Source organism: Rhinolophus ferrumequinum, chromosome 6, assembly GCF_004115265.2.
Source record: "Rhinolophus ferrumequinum isolate MPI-CBG mRhiFer1 chromosome 6, mRhiFer1_v1.p, whole genome shotgun sequence".
In the NCBI taxonomy this organism is placed as follows: Eukaryota; Metazoa; Chordata; class Mammalia; order Chiroptera; family Rhinolophidae; genus Rhinolophus; species Rhinolophus ferrumequinum.
Window position 1 is genome coordinate 58,208,804 of NC_046289.1, and position 19,902 is coordinate 58,228,705.

General features: G+C 39.6%; 1 protein-coding gene across 2 annotated transcripts in view; it reads left to right on the top strand.

Annotated features, from left to right (window-relative positions):
- Window positions 1-19,902, top strand: part of SHC4 (SHC adaptor protein 4) — a 111,429-nt gene that overhangs the window by 76,934 nt on the left and 14,593 nt on the right. The window contains exons 8-11 of one of the 2 annotated variants that reach the window (XM_033108515.1): window positions 7,707-7,830; window positions 9,452-9,620; window positions 11,709-11,769; window positions 14,950-15,129. In XM_033108515.1, coding sequence (XP_032964406.1) covers window positions 7,707-7,830; window positions 9,452-9,620; window positions 11,709-11,769; window positions 14,950-15,129 — 534 coding nt within the window. The remainder of the gene's footprint in view (window positions 1-7,706; window positions 7,831-9,451; window positions 9,621-11,708; window positions 11,770-14,949; window positions 15,130-19,902) is intronic. The other variant, XM_033108516.1, reaches the window with a different exon arrangement.

The window sequence follows — 19,902 nt, forward strand, 5'->3', positions numbered from 1 at the left end:
TAACACTTTAATTCTCTTTTTATTAACACTTCTCCCACACTTGCATTATTTTATTTACTCACTTGTTGATGTGTCCAATGTCTGTATTTTCTACTAAAAGCTCCATGAGGGCAGGAATCTGTTTATCTTTTTCACTGTTGTTTCCCAAGCACTGATTACAATGTTTAACACAGGATACTCTATAACTATTTTGTTGAATAGCTGAGGGAATGAAAGAGTGAGTTGACTGGATTTCTCATCTCAAGATTTAGCAAGGTTGCCTAAGAAACCCATCTGCTGGCAACACTTTGGGTCATTGGACCTCTCTAGACAGATGTGGTTCGAATTGCTTCTCATCCCTAAGTCCAGGTCATTCAGACTCCTCTTTGGGATGAGTGTTAGGTCACTTTTCGGCTAGAACCTGTTGGTTGGGCAGCATCCTCTGCCATCCCAGGGATAGCGAGTTTTCCCCAAGACATTTATTAAGTACACCTGGAATGGAATTTGGAAATTCAACGAGCTATAAGACACAGAGGTGGAAATGCATATGGCATGCTGGGGAGCAAATGAATAGAACATAGTAGATGTAGATTGTGTATGGAGAAAAAAAGAGAGTCTAAAGGGCATCTTGAGGGCATATAGGAGAGAGCTAATAAGTAGGGACTTAATCCTGTGGCCAAATGAGTGGAGAATGATGTTTACAAAGCAGAGCTTTAGAAAGATTGGTTTAGTAGCGGGATGCAGTAGATGAATTCAGAGAGAAACTTAAGGCAGGGAGATCCACTTGGAAGCTATTGTGATTATCAGAAATGAAATTATGAGGACCAGCTGCTGACACAGAACCTGGCACATAGTAGATGCTCAGTAAATGCTTGCCAAAAGAACAGGGCCTTGGTAAGATGGAGAGGAAGGAACAGGTGGCAAATACTACGCAATACTCCATTGAAATTGATTCACTCTGGATGATACAATGAAGAATGGATAACAGTCAAAGAGTGAGTAGGAGCGACAGGAACTAGTGAAGGGAGAACGGGGGTGTATGTACGGAACACAACAAAGGATACCAGAAAAGAGCAACCTCTTTTAATTAAGCCTGAGCTTCCCTAAAGAATCACTGCATGCTATTTTTGGGAAGGCCTCTGAACAACAAAGTCTTTTATCTTAACCTGAAAAAGACAGTGTGAGAGGAAGCACAAATCAGGAAATCTAGATGTTTAGTAACTTTGCCATCAGTCACTGAATATCTCATTGTCATTGTTCTTCATTCAGCAAATGCTGGTGAGGAATTCAAAGATGATTGCCGGTAGCTGAGGGTAATGCCAAACAGGATTTACACGGTTGTGCATATCCCCCCATGCTTAAGTGAAACAGGAGAGGCAGAGAAAATTATGGTGTAGCTCACTCACTTTGAAAGATCCTGTTTTGGTGTTTTAATAGTTCACCAGAGCTGAGCTGCTTAAAGGGGATCCACGGATATCCTGACATAGAGATCCTGAGAAGGCATTTATGAGAACTTAAGTTGACGGAGGTCATGGATGGAATTTTAAAGAAGGGAATGGACTCAGAAACAGTCCAGATAGGTTTCAGTTTTTTCTTTCTTTAGTCCCCAGACTGTATAAAAATAAGAAAGATGCTGTAATCAGATGGACTGGGTAGGAATCATTCTTTCATCATCTCACCATATGACCTTAGTCCAGTTGTTTCACATCCTTGAACCCCAGTTTCTTTAAGTGGGAATAGTACCGTCTACCTGCTGGTGGTATTGGGAGGAGTAACTGAGATGATACACAGATAGCATCATTTCCTTTCCTCCTTCATCTCATATTCTTTCTTTTTAGGGAAACGGGTCTGTCTGGTAGATAGATGACTTAAAAACATAGGGTAATTTTCTTGTATTAAAAAGTTAGTACCTCCCATCACTTATCACTCCTTTTCTCGTCCCCTTGTCCCGTCTCTTACTTATCTTGGTTATAGAGGCCTCTGTGAGAAGCCACTCTGCTCTCAACACATTCCTGCTTGCGTAAATCCTTTCCCCTCACCTGAGCCTCTGTACTTTAGTTTCTACACAATGGTACTGATACAACTTTCAAGCCCACAAACAATTATTAATTACATACTAATATACAAGGAGCTGAGCTAATCACTATGGAAGAAAAACAATTCCTGGCCATCATGGGCTCATCATTTAATGGGAGAGAGAAGCATAGCCTGTAGGATACTCACTGAGAAGAAGGAGGGCCTAGAGAACAGTGCCTGGAACATAGCAGGTGCTTGTCAGGATTTGTGGGAGAAATTAATAAAGGCGCAGGAAAAAGCCATGTAACGAGCTTTGGGCGATGTTTTTGGGTGGTTTTGTGGTGTGTTTGTGTGTGTGTGTGTCTATAAAGGTGGGCTTGCAGAGAAGGTGTGTATGAGGTGTGGTCAAAAATACGGTGACTGTTTAAATTTAAAAAAATTATTACAGTAAAAGACACATTACCATTAATTCCCCTCAAAATACTCTCCCTCACTTCGAGCACACTTATCCCATTGTTCTTGCCACTTTCTGAAGCAGTTCTGTAAGTCCTCTTTCGCGAATGTCTTTATAAGCGTTTAAGAAATGTGCGTAGAAAATGGCCTGAGAAATGGGCAATGGTTTCCCTCATGACAATGCTCCCTGTCACACATCGCTTCTGGTATGACAATTTCTGTCAAATAAAAACATTATGGTGTGTCCTCATCCATCTTATTCACCGGGTCTGGCACAATGTGACTTCTTGCTCTTCCCCAAAATCAAAATGACCATGAAAGGTAAATGTTTTGAATGTATTCAGGACATTGAGGCAGCCACGACAGCGCAACTAAAGACACTCACGAAAGAGGACTTCCTGAACTGCTTCAGAAAGTGGCAAGAATGATGGGATAAGTGTATTTGAAGTGAAGGGGAGTATTTTAAGGGGAATAGTGGCAATGTACCTTACTGTAAAATTTTTTTTAATTTAAATATTCACTGTATGTTTTGATCACACCTTGTCGTATAAAGGTGGGGTTGGGAGCCTTCACATGTGGCTGAAAGGATAGTTCAGAAACAAATTGTTGAGGGCTTTGAATGCTGGTCAGAAGGTCACTGGGAGCCATTGAAGATTCTGAGCTTTATAAAAATTATTCTGGCTTTTGTCATTCTATTGGAATTGTAAAATGATAATGGGAGGGAGTGTGTGTGTGTGTGTGTGTGTGTGAGAGAGAGAGAAAGAGAGAGAAAGCGAGAGAGAGAGAGTGAGAGAGAGAGAGAGAGAGAGACAAAGAGAGAGAGAGAGACAGAGAATATGAGATCAGGCCTTCAGTGCAGGTTTGGAAAAACAGCAACTTCTTAGCCCTAATGAGGTCACGAAGGAGTAACCTAGAAAGAAGGCTGGGGGTCTCAGGGAGTGGGAGAAGTCAGAGGAGACAGTGAGGAGCCACAGGAGTAGTCAGTGAAAGGGAAGAAACTCAGGAGATGAGTAGCACCTAAGAAGACCTCAGGGATGAGGAGGGCATGGCTGACAGGAAGTGAAGGCAGAGGAGACCAGGCTTCATGCTGACAGTCCTGAATGTTCCCACTGTCTCCTTGATTCACTTTTAGCATAGTGCATTCAAGTAATGGCAGTTACCACTTTTTTCCAGCTTGGCGAGGACTCTTTAGTGAACTCCTCATTTTATAAAAGGCCTTTTTTTTTTTTTTTGTAGAAAAGGTAAATTCCACTAAGAATGTTTTGAGTTTACTTAGTGACTAATACAGCCTGCCCCTCTAATTGCCATAAATAAGGAAATCTCTTCACCTCTTACTCCAAATGTGCAACAGTTCAAGAAGGTTTAAATACTTTCTCTGAATCTAGTCTAAGAGGCCCCGGTTTACCTGGACTACCTGGATATAGGAAGGCCATGGTTCTGAGTCTCTGAAGAAAGTTTTAAAACTGTACAACCAATTTAAATTAACCCATTTATTTAGATTTATGTTTATGGTTATAAAATACACTCACTACTGTCGTGGTGACAGTTAACTGGACTGACTGCTGGCTTGCGTCTTCCTAAGGGATGGTGGACTCCATGCTTCGATCCCACTGCACCATCTGGTGGTTAATCTGAGAAGATGCATTTTTGAATTGTTTTCTAGTAACAAAAACAAAAAGCAAACAAAACAACGACAAAAAACTGGTCCATTAAAAACAAATATAAAACAGTAAAGAAGGGCCTGTTATCCTCTAAGAAAAGTCTCAGCTCCTTGTTCATGACTATCGCATTAGGAAACCAAATGTAAAAGACAGAAAACTATGAATCTAAGATTCTTTTAAATCCTACTTCATATAGTACCTGATACCCAAGGATAGAACTGTGGGTCTATTTTGCTACAAGGTGGAATGAAAAGAACCCAGATCTCCATCTGATTCCACACACAGATATCAACGCTCAGGCCTCCATGCAGTTACATCACTGGAAAATCACATTCTTTTTTGAGAATTGGAACTTTTTATATTGTTGTCTTTCTTCCTCCCATTAACTGAAGATGGGCAATTCTTAGCCAAACTAGCTGCATATCTGAGCTTTTGGAGATGTGTTTAACACTGGGAAATGGACATATTTGTATGTGATTTAAAGCCTGTCCCTTTTCTGGTCCATAACCAACTTAAAAAATAACAGACTATTTCCATGGAGCAGCGTGGAGTGGCAACAATAGCACTGTCAAAATGTGAGTGTTCCTGAAGGTGGTGAGGCTGCACAGAGCATCTGTGCAGGGTCAGCCTTTTTGTCCAGTGTTCTTTCTTTCATGGAGGCAGGCACCATGGTTCTCAAACATATAAAATGGCAGTAACAAGGTTTCCAAAGTAAAGCAAAAAATTATGTTGGTAGCATCGGCCCAGGAACAGGACCAAAACTTCTAAGTATCAGACTATAAAATATTTATCAGAATATAAAACGTTTTAGAAGTACGTGTGAAGTGGAAGAGGACAGTTGTGGGTTTGTTTGATTCATTCATTCCTGCCCTCCCATGTGCCTTGCCCTGTTCCTAACAGGGTTTAAGCTGCTGCCACAGAGGAAGGATAAGATTTCTATAAAGCAAGAAGGGACTTCAAAGATCATCCAGTGTCCTGTCTTGGCAGCTGAGGTCCTTGCTGTAGAGTGATTTATTTGGGGCCGCAGAGATGGTGGCATAACGGAAACTTCAACTTGGATCTGAATCTTTTCACAGAGTTCTTTTAAACATCCTTGTTCTTTCATCCCTCTCATGAGAGGCACATTTTAGGCCTTCCTTCTTTCCTTCCTTCCTTCCTTCCTTCCTTCCTTCCTTCCTTCCTTCCTTCCTTCCTTCCTTCTTTCCTTCCTTCTTTTCTTCTTCCTCCTCCTCCTCCTCCTTCTTCTTCTTCTTTTCTCTCTCTCTCTCTTTCTCGTTTATTTATTTAGGAATTTTCTGCCTCTTCTTCCCCATCTTTATCTCCAGACATCTCTTTGATCTTAAGAAAAAATAAAATTACAAAAACTGTCATCTCTGTTTTGATATGATTTCTGGTCTTTGTTTTTAAATGGACCAGGAATTTATGAGATGAAAAACAAAAGAATTCAAATGAATTACCATTTTTTTATCATAATGTAACAAAACTCTTTTGGCTCAACTGGAGGGTACATCTCCAAGGGCACTTTGCAGGTTTAAAGATATGAGGCCTGACCAGGAAGGAGACCATTTCCACAAATGACCCAAGTAATCGTTCATCCCACTCAATGGCCGTAAGAACCTGCCCCAGTATGAGAGCTCATTGCAGGTCTCATTTCAGTAAAACTGAAGACAATTGAAGACAGTAGAATTATTGATGTGCTTCAGGAAAATCAATATTTATTCATTCAAAACACATTTTAAAACATCTGTGCATTGTCACTATGTGAAGCTACTGTAGAGAAAAAGAAATGTCAATATAAAATATCAGTCTAAAGATAGATCAAACATTTTCTTTTGGTAGAAAGAATGTAAATTTGTAGATATTCTTAATTGGGTTTTCAAAACTGTAATTAGCTCCTTGTCTGTTTCAGGATCCAAGTTGCTTCTTTAAAGGGACAACTTTATAAGAAATGATGAATAACTCTTGGAGATTTGACACCGTAGCATTGTTTGATTTAGTAATACCACTCCCTATCCCTTCCAAAAGTATTCAAAGACATAAATCCTTTACGTAAACGTCAAGTTAATCTGAAATGACAATAATCTGATATTCCTTGAGATAATTATCAGCATAAGGCTAAGAAGCACTGTTGTAGGTTCTACTATATAACCTGGTGTTATAAGCTCTTCAAATTCGATCAGATGTGAATGAATTGCCTCTTACTTTAAATAAATACAAAAGTATCCCAAGAAAATGCAAAGCATAAAATCATGATTCTAAGTCAACACAGTTAAATCATTCCCTAAACACAGGTATCCCTTTTAGTAATGTGTTCCAGTATTGGTTTCATGGTTCCCAAGACCCAGGATGATTCCTTGCTACCTAATTTAATTCCCCATGCACTCACTTAAGCCTTTCTTATTCTCAGAGGATAGCTGACAGGTTTTTTGTTGTTGTTTGTTGGTTGGTTTGTTTTTACAATATTCTTGTATGTATTTAACTGTTATCAAGCTTTTCCTCATCCCTCAGTTGTTCAGGCTATTATATATATATATATATATATATATATATTTTAATTTATTGGGGTGACAATTGTTAGTAAAATTACATAGATTTCAGGTGTACAATTCTGTATACAATATATATTTTTAAAATTTCTCAGGAGACATTGCCTCTATCTTTGTCATCCTTAGGACTCTTTCTAAGCCATCTTTATGAAACTTCACATTCAAATAAATGTGCATATTCCAAGGCCCTAAGCACGACGTCATACTTTAACTGAGGCAAGAAAGATACTCCACATAGTAGGGAGATGAACGTATAGTCCCTGAACACATGTAGTCCCCTGTTTTTCTGTACAGCAGCAAATTTGTTAATTCATTTGTGATATTCTGTCAGCTGCCCCCTTCACAATTCATTTCTTCAATTTGCTGGTGAAAACGAGACCTTCCCAGTAACTACCTCTCAGAAACAGTGTCTAAGAAAAAAATACTTATTATCTTCTGGTAATGTCATCTTCATGAAATCTTGATTTTGATGCTTATTGAAGATACTTCTTCAGTAGGGTTTCACAGATGGTTTACCATGCCATCCCTGCTAGCTGGCAAAGACAGGGCAAAGGGATGGCTAGAGGATGAATATTCTATTATAAAGCTCCTATCTTCACTAGTAGCGCATCCCCCATTTGGCGGGTGGTGGAGAGGTGTGGAAAGTTGCCTTTTTCCAATCTTCTGTAGTATACCACACAAGGTGAAGACTGAGAACCTCATCTCCCCTTCAGATTGCTGCCCTAGCAGTCCCTGTATTGAATTCTAGAGCTAACACTGAAATGATTATTAGTCAAGATCAGTCTCCTTTTATAAAAATGTGGGCCCAAGATATCTGCCTTGAGACCAAAATTCCTAAGCGTTTTGAGATATTTAGATGTAAAATATAAATGTTTCTTCTCTTTGAAACATAAGAAATATGAGGTATTGTTACACCATTTTAGAGACGATGAGAGTTTGTAAACCTACACCCTTTTATTCAATTACCAGTCATGTTCTGGAAGTATTTTGACTTTATATAATCTTCTCTTACTGAAAATTTATTATAATTTTTTTGTATGTCCTTTTGCAGCCTGCCACATATTGGAATGCCGCAACGGAATGGCCCAAGACGTCATAAGTACCATAGGGCAGGCTTTTGAGCTCCGTTTTAAACAGTATTTGAAAAATCCTTCTTTGAATACTTCTTGTGAAAGGTCAGCTAAGAGTTCTGTAATTATTTGACTTATTATATTTTGTTTAATTTTAAAATTAATATGGCATTTTCAAATTGACTAATGAAATTAGTAATTTTTTTTTCTTACAAATAGGCACTGTTTCGGTACAAACTAATAGTGACATTTTCTATTTTTCTTCCATTCATATTTGTCCATATATTTCTTCTTGCTTTGTAATAAAATTAAAGGAGACACTTGAAGTGAGAAGGGATCAGCCACGTTTCTCTGATGTTATACAGAACTATGAATTAAGTAGTATCATAAAATAACAAACATCGACAAATTTCTCAGATTTGTTTCAACCCCAAATCCCTTGCATATCAATAAAAAAAATCAAGAATGAAGAGCAGAATAATAAGAATCAAATGATTACTGCAGGAATTTCTGTTAGTTTGCTGGTTTGCAATGTAAATAGACCAGCTCCAGTTAAATTGGCAGGGGTGGAATACACCCTGACCCAAGGATCTGGTGGTTCTGAGGCAGAAAGGACAGAAGGTTCGCAATGAAAGCTGAACCCTTACAGGCCTGTCAGACCCACCACGTGTGGAATTCAGTGGGACCCTTGGCTCACAGAATTCACGCCTGAGAAACGAAACTCTTGGGCACTTTTAAATGCATTTCTCCCCCTAATTGATCATTTTGTATATCAACACACACTGGGTTTCGAGATAGCCCTGTCTGAGGTGGTTTAGGATAGGGGTTACCAGAAGGCCTTGATGATGAATTTTTCCTGGGATAGTACTTACATCTTAGTGCTGTCATTTTGTTGACATGTTATGAACCCAGCAAAACTGTGTGTGTTGTCAGTGGAATTGGTTCATTCCAAAAGGACCTGATTTATTCTTTTTTCATAAGAAACTTTTACTAATTTCAATTTGGAAAAAAAGTACATTTGTGTTTTTTCTTTTTTTTTGCCCTGTTTCAATTTTAAAAACAATGCATGTTTATATAAATCTACCCACTTGCCACATATGGTTCTGATATTTCTTTATGAATCCCATATACTCCTCCAGATTTGTGCAGACAAGATAGCTGGCCATAGCTGTTTTTTTTTTTTTCCATCTTGGTTTAATAAACTGGGCCCGGCCCTCTCCCAATGTCTAAATTTTCTTTGAGCAAAACATTTATGAAATGTTACAAAGCTGGAGATACCCAGGAAAACTGTATTTTTATCTTACTGACAAAAATGCTTTATATTCAGGGAGTTCATATATATATATGTATAGATATATCTGTATCTCTCTCTCTGTCTGTGTGTGTGTGTGTGTGTGTGTGTGTGTGTGTGTGTGTGTATATATATATACATCCATGTATATAGTTCACATGTATACATACTTTTAATTACTGGAGGGGAGACACAAAAGCATCACCCTTAGCACTTTTTGTTGGCTTACCCCACTTTAATTGTCTACAGAAATCTAAACAGCTCAACCATCTGGTTGCTTCCATCCAGATGTTTGATATCACTTAAGCACATCTGTAAACTTACAACATGCATGCAAAGTTTTTCAGGATGATTTGCATGGTTCTGATCCCTCTGCATCCCCTACAGCGTTTGAATTCCCGCCCAACCTCTTGGGGATTCTTTTTTCCCTTACAGTGAGGTGCACACTGATGGCCCTGCTGAAGAGAGAGGGGATCATGAGTATTACAACGAAATACCAGGAAAGCACCCACCCTTAGGTGGTGTTTCAGACGTGCGGATCAAAGTTCAAGCCACAGAACAAATGGCTTACTGCCCCATACGGTGTGAAAAGTTGTGCTATTTGGTAAGTCATGTTTTATTGTTATTGGAACTTGCAATGAGATTCTGTCCTTATCACCAGAGAGCTTAAGTTGAGGGTTTCCAAATGCTCGTTTGGAGAAAGTATCATCTTCCTCAGTACACAGCCAGGGAGTGAATCGTTGTCAGAGCCTGTAGTAGATCATTTTTCCTCTGAATCCCCCACCTCAGCCTCAGTCCATGACCTCACATCTTGCTTCCCTGGGAAGACTAGCGCCGTCCAACATGTTACGTCAACTTTGCCCTTCCCCTCTCCAAGTCTTCCTGTGTTCTCTTTGTTCTGTTCCTTAGTTACTGTCTCCACAGCTAACCTTTCCCCTGAGCTCCTGGTCCCCTTCCCTCCTACCAACTCTGTGCCCTTGTTCTGGCCATCAACCTCTGTCTCAGTCCTTATTTTCTGTCTACCGGTTCTTTCCCTTGTGTCTGCAAGTAAATTTAGACTCCTCCAACTCAACAAATAATGTCCCACCTCCTTCTCATCTTCCTTTCACCCACAAATTTCTAGAAAAAACTGTCGTTACCTTGGCGTTCACATCCACACTACACGTCTAAGATCTGAACTTTGCTTGACAACTTGAGAGAAATTACTTTTACATTGGTCACCAGTGGGTTTTTTTTTTTTTTTTTTTTTTGGTCACCAATGGTTTAAATGGTAAATCTATTTCCTTCGTCAATATTTTGACTGTCTACATTTGATACCTGTTGGCTGCCTCTTCTTTTCTTTTTGACCACTTCTGTTAGCTTCTAAAACATTTCTCATACTGCATATGTACTTGCTGTTTTTCTTTCTTGTTTCATGTTTTCCAAGTTTTATTATGAATGTTTTCAAACATACAAGGAAGTTGAAGGAATTATACACTGAATACTCATATACTTACTCTCTAGATTCTACAAATAACATTTAACTGTATTTGCTCTGTCATCCTGTGTAGTCATCTATCATCCATCAATCCATCTTGTTTTTGATGTGTTTCAAAGTAAGTTGCATCTTTTCTTTTTATATCCTGAACCTTTGCATCCCCTCCCTGGGGAACTCAACCCCTTCCTCACCACCATAAAGGTACTTTTCGATGCTCTGCCCTTTGGCCTGGTTTCTCGTGTGGCATGCCACCTACATGTTCACTCCTCCAGCTTCTCTGTCAGTACCTCGCTCTCCAGCTGTAATGCTACAGGCATTGTTGCTTGTTTATATCAAGATTGAAGTCAGCATTTTCTCCTTGACTCTGAAACAGATTCCTCTGCTGATTCACTCATGTTTATTAATGGTACTGCTAGTCTTCCACGAATCTACAGTCATTTGTTTTTGTCACACTTTGGGCCCCATATCAATTCAGTCTTTGAGACCTAGGATTCTATCATGAAAATAGATTTTGAATCTACACAATCTTTTTCATTCCTATTGCACCTTTCTAAGTTCTGGTCCTCACTTGCCCAGATGATTCTGAAAGCCCCTTCCTTTTCTCATTTCGTTCCCTTGAACCCTCCTGCATGGTCCTGCCGGATTACTCTTTCTAAAACATAGACACTGCCCTTTCAAAGGCATCAGTGGATCCCATTCCATTATTGAAGAGAGCTGTGTGTAGAAGGGATAATTGAAGCCTTTTGATGGCATGAGATTTTTAAGGATTGAAAAGTGAGCCTGGCACAAATCTCAGCAGAGGAGGGGTCCAGTCTGCCACTCCATGGTTAGATAGAGGTTTGCTAAATGGCCAGTGTTTATACAAGTATCCTGGAAATCACACTTTCTAGCTGAGACTTGCATTGAGCCCTGGAAAGTGACCTCCCAAGCAGAAACAGTAACTTTCAGGATACAGACTTTACGGTGGCAGCCTTGATGACCCCCACCCCAATCAGACCCATCTCTGCAGCTTTCAAACCAGTGTACTATGAAAGGAGTTTACACAGCCCACCCAAAATCTCAGTCTTTTGTTTTTACTTGTCAGACACTTCCTATGTCAGAAAGTGATGTCTGCTGTCTTCTGCTGGGGGTATCATTAATGTTTTGTTTGGTTGTTTGAATATTTATGAATGCATACTATGTTTGTAAATGTTTCACAATTTGTTGTTCATGCAGCCTGGAAACTCCAAGTGCAGCAGTGTGTACGAGAACTGTTTGGAACAAAGCAGGGTGATAGGTAGGTACAATTGCCTTCTGCATCTGCTACTCTCCTTATTCCTTTTAAACCATGTAGTCATGTGTGGCCCTTGCCCTTAAACACTTCATGGAAAAGGCAGGTGTATATAACTAAACACATAATACTGCAGCTGCAGGCTTCCCACATTCTGAGAGGCCCACAATGCCAGTTGCGTGTCACTTGGAAGGCTCATGGTTCTCCCGCTACCACACTATTGTTCTACCTTATGGCGTATTTCACTGCTTTGACATCGTGAAAACTCTCACTGGAAAGGTACTTTCTCTGCTCAAAACTCAAGGGAATTCCACATCAAAGAAGCTCAGACAGTAGGCTAATGTGAAAATTAATGCTTGTCAAATCCATGAGGATTAAGATAAAACTTTATTTCTGCTTGCCAAAGGGAACAAAAAGAAATCTGAAATGTGAGAGTCCCACTTAGGGTCCCTTCCACCCCATACTTGCCAGGGCATTAAATGTCTTATTACTGCTCATGATAATTGACGTTGGGCATAGGTTTACCACAACGCAAAATAGGGCATCAACTATCAGATTGGAAATGTATTTTCACAAAAACAAGTTATACTGCTAGGTAGTTCATTTTATTCTGATAAGTCGTTGAAAGTCTTCATTTCTTTAAGAATTAAAGTTTTGCAGCTGTAGATGGAGAGATAACTGGACAGTATAAATAATGCAGTGGAGGGTAGAGTTGGATAACCACACTTAGGGACATAAACTAAATTAGCAGGAACTTGCCCTCTAGGAGGTAGTCATTCCCAAGGATACTTTTCTGTTTCTTAGGGAATTATGCCAAAGTACTCTATTAATTGTATTATTTTTATACAGTGAGGAACTATGAGGATTTACTGTTTTAGGCACAGTAGGTGTGATTACCACCTTCCTCCAGTCTGCAAAAATAATAGGAGTAGTGTGCTAAAGGCAGTCTTTAAAATTCTTCAAAAACATGGCTCCTTTTCATAGAAATTAAAATTTCCTGCCATTCTTTAAAGTTATTTAAAATTTCAAACTAATTGTTAATAATATGACTAAAACAAATTAAATTAGTGGTAAGTATAAATGTCCTTTTACAACTGTGCTCCCTACGAGATAAAATTCCTTCTTCTCTCCCTCCTTTCCTTTACTCTGTAAATCCCTAACCTAAAGATTTAATAGTCAGGAACATACTACGTATGCCCTGTCGTATTGTAACTATTTTCTACCTGTGCTAAAGCTCACTTGGAAATATCTCCATGCTCTGTTTTATCTCATTTGATGTTCTTCATTTATCCAAAAATTTACTCCGTGATTGTTTATGAGGCCCTCCTGTGGGTCAAGCACTGAGCTACAACATTGTTTCCTGAAAAAAGTAGTTTCTGCCTTCCGGTGGGAAGCAGATCGCTAGGAAGCCATATCCCCCAGACCTCAGCCACTAAGACCATGGAGGGACAGAAGAGGCCTTCCTATTGTGATTGGAAGGATTTTCCGAACTCAGTGTCCTTTCATCCACAGACACCCAGAAATTAGGTGTTCCTATCTTGGGGCCTGCCTGTGATTACTTGGGCATATGTTTAAAAAGTGATCTGAAATCCTTGACCAGTGAGCAAATTAATAGCAGTTGCTGTTAATAGCAAAGAGACGTTTTTATGGGTTTTACCAGAGATTCATACATAAGCATTTGAGAGACACCTATACAAATATTTTCAATAAGATTTGGCTTTTCCTTCCAAGACATTTATTTATTCAAATATTGACTTAAAACTTGAATTCTGGTGTGTTATAAATACTGCAATAGGCTTCTGGTTGTGGAAGGAGTTAATTGTATTTATTGCCAGATGTATAAAAGATTCCTATCCTTCATAATAAATTCCCTTATGGAAAAAATAATTAGCAAAATAGAATAATGTTTCCCCAACCTTCAACTTAAAATGGAAATGTTGATATTTTTAATCAAAAAGATGTTAAATTCCCACAAACCCTAAGGGCTTGCAAGACAAAACCATCTGGTTGGTACAAAGTACTTCGTCTATGTGGTAATGAAATGTGGTGTTAATATCCATTCAATACCTGTTGAGGTGATTTTCTGTGCCAGGCATGTGCTAGGAGCAGGAGTTTCAGTCCTGAACAAGACAGACAGGATCCTTGTCTAGATGTAGTACAACCATTAGAAAATTAACATAAGCAGTAGAACTTATTACTCTTGTGATGCAGGCTTTAGAGGTGAAGTATAAACTGCTAGGAAAGCAGACAGATAGTCTAGTCTGAGAAGGAAGGTCAGGGAAGATTCTCTTGAGAAAGTGATGTTGAAACTGACACCCAAAGGATGAGGATGATGGAGAAGGGGGCGGGAAGAGCATGTCAATCAGAGAAGATGGTCTTGTGGTGGAGATTATACGGCACGAAGGCCGATGTGAGCCTGGGCAGAGACGGAGGAGGACAGGGGTGTACCCTAAGGAAAGCTGGGTTGAAGAACTTTATCTGAAGAGCAATGGGAAGCAATTCAAGGGTTTTTAAACTCTGAGAAATATGATCAGATTTTCAGTTTTGAAAGGATCATTTTGGCCACATGTATAGAATTGCATGCAGGGAGAGAGGACAGAGTAAGGGGGAAGGAGGAGATAACCTGAGGGGTGAGTCCTTTCTGTTAAATAACAATAAACATCTGCAGTTGGTACAAGGCTGAGCTTGGCAAAACAAAACTCTGGGCATAGAGAGAAGACAGACTTCCTGTTCATAATAATTTTAAATCAAGTAATGAGTTTTTTGAAAAGGAGTTTAAATAATGATATTCAAGTTCCACAGGGCATGTGTGTTTTCTATGTTCCTGGACTGCAGTCCTGAGCGTATTGTGTGCGGGTTTGTGCTATTTGCTGGACACTCAGCCCTCTTCCTCCCCGGGCTTTTCCTCTTTCAGGGTCTTCCTGCTCCTTTCCTGTCTTCTGTAGAAGCAATGAATCAGCTGAGGAGAGGGCCAGGGAGGGGCAGGAAGGCCAATAACAGGGAGCTTTGCTTCAAAGACCAGAGCATATCTTGTTTTTTACAAGTCATATCTAAAAGTCAGTATTCAGTCCTCATATGGGATGGGGGTGGCTTTTCGCCTCCTATCAATTCTAGACTCAAACATGATTTTATTTATTGTTTATAAAGCAAAAAACATGATACACTGATCATGACTAATCACTACAGGTAATGCCCATGAGAGAGGGGTGCAGGCCCAAAGAGACACCTCATTAATGAAGCATACGTGTCGAGTGGATCTCTTCGACGACCCCTGCTATATTAATACACAGGTTCTTCAGAGTACACTTGGCTCTGCCCGAAATCAAAGCTCAGCTCACTCACTGGGGAGCCCATGGCACTGTGAAAGTAAGTACATACTCACCGACTGTATTAGTTTCCTGTGGCTGCCATAACATATCACCACAAACCAGATGTCTTAAAACAACAGACGTGTATTGTTTCACAGTTCTGTAGGCCAGACGCCCTAAATCAGGATGTCAGCTGGGTTGGTTCCTTCTGGAAGTTCTGGAAGAGAATCTCTTTCATGCCTCTTGCCTAGTTCCTTGGTTGGTAAACACATCCGTCCATTCCCTGCCTCAGTCTTCACACCTGTGTCTCAAATCTCCCTCTTCTTTCTCTTACAGGAAAACAGTCTCTGAATTTAGGGCCCATCTAAATCCAGAAAGATCTCACCTTGAGATCCTTAATGACATCTGCAAAGACCTTTTTCCCCTAATTAGGTCACATTCATAGATACTGGGCGGTGGGCCTTGAATCTATCCTTTTAAGGTTACTATTCAACTCACGCTCTCATTTTGAAGAAGGTTATTTTCTTGGCCTCATTTTCAGGGAGCTAAAACGGATTTTCTTATCTCAATCCCTCACCACAGTTAATAACAACACTTTGTGGAGATGTTATGGATTTCAAGATTTGGGGACTTTGATTTTGAATAATCTTGTCAAATACTTTCACTCCCAACTTTGGTTTCTGCTGTATGCTCTTGCTGAAGGAAGGGCTGTCAAAGCCAGGAGATAATTTTGAATTTGTTTGTTTGCATGAGGAACAATGGCCATGATTTTGGTTCTGTTTAGTGATGGTGTTAATTTTATTCATTTCAAAACCCCTTGGTAAGTCATCTATCTGTGCAGCATTAAAACAAGATGGCTCCTTTCTTCAACCGTACACTGTGAATAAAATGCAGTAAGATTTTAATATTAAAACGCATCACTCTCCTGCCAAATTACTCCTTGGGGTAAATGCATAAACAGGAACATAAATAAATAAAAGCAAAATAAGCCAAAAGCCTACAATAAACTGAAAGATAAATAAACGAAAAATGCTTTTCATAACATATTGAAGCTTATTGGGTTCAGAGATTGGGTTGGTGTCAAATTTGATTCATTCCAAAGATGGAGAACCAGTTGCTGAACAAGTCCTTTCACTAGCCCAGGAAGTCTTTCTAGACCTGCCAAGGGCAACTTGACAGCTAGCACGGCCAAATGGCAAGGTGAAATTTAAAAGGAGATTTTGCTGAGCCTGGGCTTAACCAGATCACCTTAACTCTCTAGAGTAAAAGGCGAAAGATTTATACGATCTGAAGAGAAACCAGAGTATACCTTAACTCTCTAGAGTAAGGAACAAAGGTCTTCATTGCCAGCCAGGTGGCCAATGGGCCATCTTCTTGCAAGCTCTCCAAGATCACTCTTGGCTCCCAAACAATCTTGTTGGGTTCTCTGGAAACAGACACTGAGATGGGCTTGTCATGCAGGGTCTTTATTGGGATCAGTATAAAGAAGGGAGGGGGAAGAAGCAGGCTTGGGTAGAGGGAGAAATGGAACTACTGCCGTGCAGGCCTGACAAAGCCTCAGCCAACCCTACAGACAGCATATGGGCCTGTCAGAGTTGCCCTTGGGCCCATTGGGCCCAAAGGACGGGGCCTTTTAGCCCCACTTATCTCAGTCTTAGGATATGGGCCACGTGAGGGCTTGCCGGAGGGCAGGGCAGCTCTCTGCCGCTGAGGCAGATCCTGAAGGCTGGCTGCTGACACCTGGAGCACTTGGTCCTTACTTGAAGGGCTCCGGATAGTGCATCTCTATGTCCACCACAGAGGGCATCTTGTCCCATGGGTAATGGGATATGCCATGATTTCTGCAGAGAACTTCATTATGGAGTATCCTATGTGGGTAAGGTCACATTTGTTAGAGGGACAGCTTTTTGAAGAAGGGTTTCTGGATCTCAGGCTTTAAAAGGAATTTTATAAGAGTATACACTTGATAGGTTCCATTTTATGGACTTTTCAGAGCAGCAACATATTATTAGAAATATGGCATAAGTTAGGTGATCTGATCTATTCCTTGATTCACAATTGCAGTTCCTTTTTAATCAAGTCTTTAATGTTAAAAATCTTCATAACTCAAGCAAAGAAACTTTGCCTTTTGTCATAGACAATATAATAATATGAAAAGGCAAAATTAATCCAACCTGCCATTGGTTGAAAGTCAGTGAGGCCTGCTGTATCCAAAATTGTTATGTCAAATGTGTTTTCACTGACTCCAGACTTCTTTTTTCATTTTTTTTTCCTCTCCCTGACCTAGTAGCAACATGTTTGATAATTTAAGCCTCCAATACTCACTCGTTTTTTATTTCCTATTTGGATTTAATGTACTATAGCTCTCCTGGGCTTCTTGCTATCCCCCTGAGATTAATTTCAGCCTAGCATCACTCCCTCCAAAAATTTAAATCCAACACCAAAAGTGTAAATAATGTTGACTTAAGAAAATTGAGTAGAGTTGGAGTAGGGATAACTTTGTGCGTACTTTTTTGCAAAGTATCTTAAATATCCATACACCTTTGAACCTTTCTCCCGTACTGTTTCCTTCTATTTCTTTCCTCCTCCCTCAAATACCCATACAACTTTTAACCTTTCTCCCCTACTGTTTCCTTCTCTTTCTTTCCTTCCTCCCTCAAAAATCCTCTTTTGCTTCTTTGGTCATACTTAACCCCTCTTATTCAGGCAAAAGCTTACTGAATAGTTTGGTAAAATAAAGCAAGAGTAAATCTAGAAGCATGAACCTAATATCTCTCAAGCATGCCTTCAAAGCTTCTCAATTCATCATAGCACACTACCAACATAGCAAGAGCTCAGATACAGTCTTAATTCTTGTCAAACATGGTAGAATGAATTGGACAGTATGCTGTCTAATTTTGGTATTGATTTATTATTAACTTCAGTCTCAGCTTCCATAACAAAGAAATCCCCAAAATACCATAGTGTAAAAAGGACTGAAGTTAATTTATTTTTCCAATAACCCAAAGATTGGTGGTACAGGTCTGGTAGGACCTTTGTCATTCTTGACACCTGGCTTCAGTCTGTGATCTAAGATGGCTGCTTGGGATCTCACCGTCACATCTGTATTCAGCCAATGGGAAGAGAGAAGGGCAAGAGGAATGCACATACATTCCTTTAAAGGACACAACCCAGAAGTGGCAGACATCATTTCTTTTCATGTGCTATTGGTGGAACTAGGGCTTGTGGCCATCCCTAGCTTCAAAGGGGCTAGAAAAGTGAGTCTAGCTGGGTGGCCATGAGCCCAGCTAAAACTTAAGAGTTCTATAATGTAATGAAAGGGAGAATATATTGGCAGACAACAGTCTGCTACGGCACACCTTTCTGCTACCAAATACCCGTGAACTCTTCTTTTCGCATAGAACATACTTGCCCTCTCCCAAAGGATCAGTGCAATATAATGTAATCAGTGCAATACCCCATATGATTACAACATCCAGCCTGAAACTCCATGGTGGTGATGTGAGTCCTCTCCATCAAGACCGGGTAGGGAATCCTTATCATTTGTCACTTGTCTGCCCTCTCCGCAAGCGACATGGGTGGAATTGGAATAAGATAACCACAATACAAACTCACATTCCCCAAAGGGAAGCACAGCACACAGCAGTCACTGGTTCACAGCGATTACCAAATCCTGCCAGGCAGTGATTGTGAAGGCTCCCTGAGCTGGAATTACACAAAGTGATTTGCTTGGACTCTGTTTCCGCTTTATGAGAGGAGCCTCCTTGTCTATTGTCATCTATGGGCTGGGTCTGTGCCTTCTGTGCCATTATCCTCAATGTGTATATTTCAAGAGGATGCTGGAGAATGGGCCATTTCTTGGGGCTTCACCACCTTTACAGCCCATTTCCTACAGGTGTGAGCTTGAGAGATTGGAGTTCACTTTAGAAGCCTCACAGCCATAGACCACCAGAAGGGGTTGTGATTTCTTTGGCAATGTAATTTCCTAAAAAACTTAGTAGGATTTTGCTTTATTCACTTAGAATCAGTTCCGCATGAAATTTGCCATAATATTCCTTTATCATTCTCTTGCTGCCTTGAAGGATGCCTTCTCTCTTTCTTGTTATTGGTGCTTTCTGTAGTCTCTCTTCTTTTTTTGATCAGTGTCCATTGAGATTTGTTAATTTAATTGATCTTTCCAAAGTATCCAGGTTTTGGTTTAATTTTCTCTATTTTTGTTTTCTGTTTCATTGATTTCCATTTTTATCTTTATTATATCTTCCTTCTAATTGCTTTGGATTAACCTTTTCTCTTCTTTATCCAGTTTCTGGATATTTTCTTCTATCAGCTTTATATATTTTCTTCTATCAGCTTTATATATTTATTTCTATAATAAAACATGTATTCCACTTGAACTTTATATTTGATATGAGGTAGGTCTAGTGATATTATCTATGTAAAGATCCAATTTTCCAAACATCATTGACTAAGTAATCTCTTCTTTCTTTAATGTCAATCTCTATTATACTAGATTCCTCCTATATATGTTAATCTGTTTCTGAGCCTCCTATATATGAGAATAGTTTTTCTATTGACCCATTTGCCTGTTCTATACCAGTATATTAATTGCAATATACTAGTTACTATGGGTTTGTAATATATTTTAGTAGACATGTGATTCTTCCTTTATGTTACGGATAATTTTTCTCTGGGTAGTATCTTAGCCTTTCATTTATGCTTAACATTTTATGTTAACATCTTTTAGTAGTAACTTCTTAGACACCTTACAGAGTGGTCATAGTTTTTCCCCTCAATAATCCAAATAATATCCTATTTGATAATTTTCACACAC